Below are 6,000 nucleotides of genomic sequence, written 5' to 3'. Positions count from 1 at the left end.
TAAAATGTCTCTTGCATTATGTGACCTGAAAATGTTTCAATAGAGGAATATTTTTGTTTATTGCAATAACTTCTTAGACGATTTATCATCCAGAAACATTTGTTACCGTGACAGACCTGATCAAATCACGGTGCTGTTAGAATGAAAACATATCTTAATCTCTGCAGCTAATCTAGTATTACTGGTATTTGGAGAACATTTTAAGATTATTTTTTGAGAAGTCGGATGAAATTAACCTGAAATCATTTTGGATTCTTACCCAGGTAACAGAGTTGGAGTTAATATCTGATCCTTTTACTCTGATTGGTTTTGTTTCCACCTGCCGTCTTTCAGGGGTTTTAAAGCAAAGTTTAACTCGCTGTGTTTCTCCAGAGCGATGGAAACATCCAGCTTCTCTCCACTCAATATTAACTTGTGTTTGTTTTCTGGCATTTATTGTCCTGTGTGAGCGTGCAGCTCTGCAGCCTGAGCTCTCGGGCAGATTTAACGGCCCGGAGGTCGGCGCTGATAGCAGGTGATGGATGAAGGGAAACCTTGGACTATCCGGGTCATCCCAGATATACAGCCCAGCAAAACCAATTTTCTCCGGCTCTTTCTTCGCCGGCAGCAGAGCCGTGACCGGAGGGAAGATGAATGTGGAGTTACTCAGGAAACGTGTCAATAAGTAGCAGCGTGTTATCTGGGTCAGAGTCTCGGAAACACAATGTGTCACAGACAGAAAGATGAAATAAAACAGCTCAACGGATGCAGAACTGAAGCAGTTTATAAACTTTAGTTTTGCTGTCAACGTGTCTCTGTGTTTAAATGTGTGCAGAGAACAGAAGTCGTTCTAACATGTCTTACGTTTCTCCTCAGCCTATAAGTGCAGATGCACCAGAAAAGGACCAAAGATCAGATATAAGGATGTGCAGAAGCTGGAGATCAAACCCAAACATCCCTTCTGCCAAGAGAAGATGATATTGTGAGTTATTTAGTAAATTTACTGAAACTATTTCAGTCTTTCTTCTCCTTCTTCTCCCTGCCTCCTTCATCTGGTGTCCAAACCTTTTGCTGTAACGACCAAAGTCAATAAGTTGAAGGCAGCTTTTTATATTTAAAAACATTTTTAATGTTTTCTTTTTGTAGAAAACAGATCAATATATCATTGTATGTGCAAAGAAATATAAAAAATGTCTTGCAAGATAACATTAATATAAGACATAGTGATTTTTATTCTTATTAGGTCTGAAAGATCTACTTATGAGTAAAACTGCTCCAGAAAGCCACAGGAGGAATGAAAGGGACAGGAACGAGGGAGAGTTTCCTCTCTGGGCGCTCGGCTTGGCATGCTGAGTGGCGACGCCAAACACAAACACACACTTTGCCTCCAAATGTCTCTGTTCCCTCTGGTTCCTCCTGGTTTTGAAGCCTTCGCGTTCTCCTCCTTTCTTCTTGTCACTCAGAGTTTCTGCAGATAAAACAAGCCTCAGTGAGGAGTGAAGGCGAAGGGCAGCAGACGCATCTCTGACTTTAAGAGTCGACTCCTTTGTCCTGCTGTCATTTAGCATTCAGGCTCTGGCCTGCAGTCTGTGTTGGACTCAATGAACCACACGCAGGCCGACTGTCTCCGTCATTACCGCCGATTAGACGCCTGCAGACACACGGCTGCATTCACTGACTCATGTCACATTTTAACTGTCGGCGCCATAAAGCTGCTGGAAGACGAGGCGCTTTTAACTGTGGGAATGTTGAAGAATATTTAGAAATCTGGGCCAATAACATGTCAAGTGGTCCTCAAGTGGATCCATTCAAACGGCTTCAATGGTTTTCAGCTCCTGTGAAATCTAGTCAAAGTAACGCAAACGCCTCAGGACTCCAGCTGGACCCGGGTTTTCTCTGCATTCGCTTTTTCACTTAAACATTTTCATTAAAAAACAAAAAGAAATGCAGATTTACTTCATGTTTCTGTTTCCATTAAAGGTTATTAATTCACAACGCAGAGGCTAAGAAAAGGAGAATAATAATACCAGATTAAAGTCATAATTTTACAAAAATAAAATCGGAATAATATGAAAAAATCACAATAATACAAGAATAAAGTTGCAATATTACCAAAATAAGGTCAAAGTGTGAATAAAGTCATAATATTATCGGAATAATGTCACAAGAATAAAGTTGCAATATTAAGAGAATTTAGTTGTAATTTTATGATCCTACCTGAAAAATATTTGAAAATTAAAATGAGAATGTTGAGCATCTTTTTTTTCATCAATTTTACAAAGAAGGAAATTTTTAATCTTTTAAAAAATTAGCGTCAAATTGTAATTATTACCAGGACTTTGAAACAATCGATAGAATCTATTTCCACCCACCAGCTGAGCTGATTAGGTCAGATTTTAATAAATATTGAAGCTTTTTTCTCATTAAAACTGTTTTTTTCTTTGCAAATTTTATGTGTTTTTTCTGCTATTATGCTTTAATCTTTATAATATTCATGATTCTCATAGTTTAATGTCTGGTTCTGGCCCTAACCCTCCGCCGTATTTATTCAACCGCTCTTCAGGAGGCTGACATGTTTCTGTCCTTCCCTTTCCTCCCTGCAGCGTAACCATGGAGAACATCTCTCGGTTCAAAGGTCAGGAGTACTGCCTGCACCCCAACCTTCAGAGCACCAAGAACCTGGTCAAATGGTTCCGCATCTGGAAGGACAAACACAGGTAGCGAGCCGGCGGCCTGCAGCAACCTGCAGCAACCTGCGGCCTGCAGCAACCTGCAGCAACCTGCAGCCGGCAGCAACCTGCTGCAGGTTGCTGCCTGCAGCCTTTACATGCCTATAAGAAATGGATGGTATTCATTGGACAGAATCTAATCAATATTTTTGCAATTAATAAATATTCAACATGTATAATTCTTGCATAATTGTAATTATGCAAGAATATTCAGCCATAATAATTGTCATTTTTATCAGTTATTGTTCTGAAATTAGTCCAACAGAAAAAAATTTTTTTATGATGTTACATGACAGACTAACATGAAGACGTTTGTAACTATAAGGTGAAAGAAAAATATTTGAATATTTCTCATTAATACAAATAAAATAATGGAAGAAAATCTGATTTATTTAGTTAGCAAACTAAATATTTACTGCTGAGCTAGTATATTTAGTCATTTAGTTGATTAACTAAATATTTAGTTTACTAATGAAGTATTAAATTTGAAACTGCATTTTATAAATGAATGAATAACATGGTGAAAATATAACTTACAAAAACAAATCCTCTTTTTTTCTCTTATGTCACCAAAATTATTGCTGTTAATTTTGACAGTAACTTTACAAACGGCGCCCCCTGTTGACCGTTCTTTGTTTCCTCTGCAGGGTTTATGAAGCCTGAGTCTCTCCAGAACAACAAGGATCCAGTGAGACAGAACCAGACCCGGACAGAACCAGAACTGTTCTGTGAAGAAATGACCAGAGACCTGTTGCGAACATTAAAATAGCATCTATAGTCTGTAAATAATCTGACGGGATTGTTTTAGTCTCCTGTCCAGGTAGTCCCATTACTCACATTCCCGGCCTCCACGGCGATATTCGTCAGGTTTTATTTAAGGAACCGTCTCGGTTATTTTACCTCCTAGGATTCTACCGACGCGAAGCGGTTCAGGTTCTGAAGAAACACGGAAACCAAGAACATGTAGCGTGAGGAGAAACGTTTCTTCACTGTCATAAAATAAATTAGATTCTTTTTCTAGAAAAGATACTGACATTCTGGAAGAGTGTGTGTGGGTGTGTGTGTGTGTGTGTGTGTGTGTCCAACTAGCACAAGACTTTCCACCATCTTGTTTGTAAAATATTCTCTGGTTTAATCTGCAGGTCGTAGGTAAAGATAAGTGGATTCTGCTGCGTTTATGTGAGTTAATGCAAAATGTATAAAAATGTGATCATATCTGTTATATACGTCTGTCAGTTTAAGATTTGTGTAATGATGCGTTATTTCATACAAACTGTTTTTATAACTATTTGTTCAAAACATCAGTTAGGCTTCGCTCTACTGGTTTTGTTCCTTTAACCACAGACAGAACCTCTTCTTCAATCTTCATCCTGTCTGTATTATTCTTATAAATCATTGAAGAGGTGAAATAAAATCTTTAAGGTCTAAAATGAAATGTAGATGTGAATTTGGTATTATTTTAGTTTTTCATGAATTGTTGCCCCGTCCATTAGAGCCACAAACTTTCATGTGTTTTATCTGGAGTTTAACGTCATAAACACAAAGTAGTGGAAAAAATGAATCATTTTCTGAAAAGTGTGGTGTGGATGTATGTTCAGTTTATTAGAGTACAGTCTGGGTAAAAGGGGGTGAATATAATTTTACACATTTCAGATTTTGTCTTTGAAAATAGAAATGGAAAATCTTTAATTATTTCCCTCCCTCTTCAGTTATGAACTGCTGGATGTTTTCCTGTTTCTGCTGAATAAAGCAACATTGCAAGGCGCTGCATGAACATGGCAACATTTTCATTGATTATGCAGAATCAGGTTTTAGCAACACATTGTTCAGCTTTTTATGGAAAACAGGAAAAAGTCCAGTTTTTCTTTTATATTATTTTATATTATATTTTTTGCTTTTATTTTCCATATCAAAACTGCTGAATACCAGTCATTTGTGTAATTACACTGTATGGTTTCATATTTATAATCCGATCATGTTTTGTTGGCATTAAAGAGATTTCACACATGTGTGCTTATATATATATATATATATAAATACATATATATATCCTTACAAATATGAACATTAGCTGAAAAACAAATGTTCTATTGCAAATTCAAATATATATTTTTGGTACTTCTTTACAATAAGGCTCCCCTTATATATTTCTAATAAATAGTTCATAGACATGTTATCTATATTTACTTAATAAATCATTAATAGCTGTTTATTGTACATTAATTAAGGGTGAGAAGGAGAAATAAAACATTATTCTTATAACGAGGGTTTAAAAGCTTAACAACAGGTGAACAGACTTGGCTCACTATTTGGCAAAAAAACAGTAGCTTTTCTCCCCATCCTTAATTAATGCATAATAAACAATTATTGCTGATTTATAAAGTGTTTAGAGATGAATTAATGACTAATATATGAACTATTCATTAGCCATCTATAAGAGGAGCCTTATTGTAAAGTGGTGATTATTTTTTAAACTCTCTGTATTAATCAAACATGTAACTGTAATTGGTATTTTATAGGTAAATAATAAACCGCTATAATCTTTAATAATAAAACCATAAAGTGGTTAAAGAAGTGGAGTTGTGTAGAATGAGGCCGTTTCAGTGCTGTACCAGAGTATCTCCAGCAGGTGGCGCACTTTACTAAATTGACCAAGCTCACATCGTAAAGAACATTTTTCTGATCATTAAATATTCCAGTTAAAGTTTCACACCGATAGGGAAACATGGATAAACATTTTCTATGCATGAACCTAAAAACTACGTAGAAAATAAAGATAAATGTAAATTATTATAAAATGTTTTGCATCACATACATGCATATGGCGCCATTTCTACGGCGCCATATGCATGTCTTCTTGTGACTGACTGTCACTTTCGTTATATTAATTATTCATTGACTCGAAATCTCCATGGCAACTGTGCAAACTCTGTCTGCTAATGAGGACAGTAAGACGGAGATGAAAAACTGTTGAGCATTTTCTGTCTCGGGAATATTAATGTGCCAACAAGCAGAGAAATATTTCTGAAGGGAATTAAAGATAAGTGGATAAAATAACACCAGTAAAATGTGCAGATATTACATTTGTGTGTATGTAAAACATAAAAAGCTCCTGGAAAATGATTAATTGTGTAATTTAAGTTCTGTTATAAATATATTCCTATGTCATTAACCTCATTTCATGCATTTCAATGCATGACTTTTATATAAGAATAAGCACAGAGCATCAGTGTATCATACACTGAGGGTTTGCATTATATAATGACAACATGCTTTTACAGTATTAATGGGA

At 36.0% G+C, this 6,000-nt stretch overlaps 1 protein-coding gene across 1 annotated transcript in view; it reads left to right on the top strand.

Moving 5' to 3' along the window:
- Window positions 1-4,715, top strand: part of cxcl14 (chemokine (C-X-C motif) ligand 14) — a 5,417-nt gene extending 702 nt beyond the window's left edge. Inside the window, exons 2-4 of the mRNA XM_032555467.1 lie at window positions 856-961; window positions 2,583-2,696; window positions 3,356-4,715. Of these exons, the coding sequence (XP_032411358.1) occupies window positions 856-961; window positions 2,583-2,696; window positions 3,356-3,371 (236 nt within the window). The 3' untranslated portion in view covers window positions 3,372-4,715. The remainder of the gene's footprint in view (window positions 1-855; window positions 962-2,582; window positions 2,697-3,355) is intronic.
- Window positions 4,716-6,000: the final 1,285 nt, after the last annotated feature.

The sequence above is a fragment of the Xiphophorus hellerii genome, chromosome 23 (assembly GCF_003331165.1).
Source record: "Xiphophorus hellerii strain 12219 chromosome 23, Xiphophorus_hellerii-4.1, whole genome shotgun sequence".
NCBI classification, from domain to species: Eukaryota; Metazoa; Chordata; class Actinopteri; order Cyprinodontiformes; family Poeciliidae; genus Xiphophorus; species Xiphophorus hellerii.
Note: the sequence above shows the minus strand (reverse complement) of the source record. Positions and strands in the feature narration are given on the sequence as shown.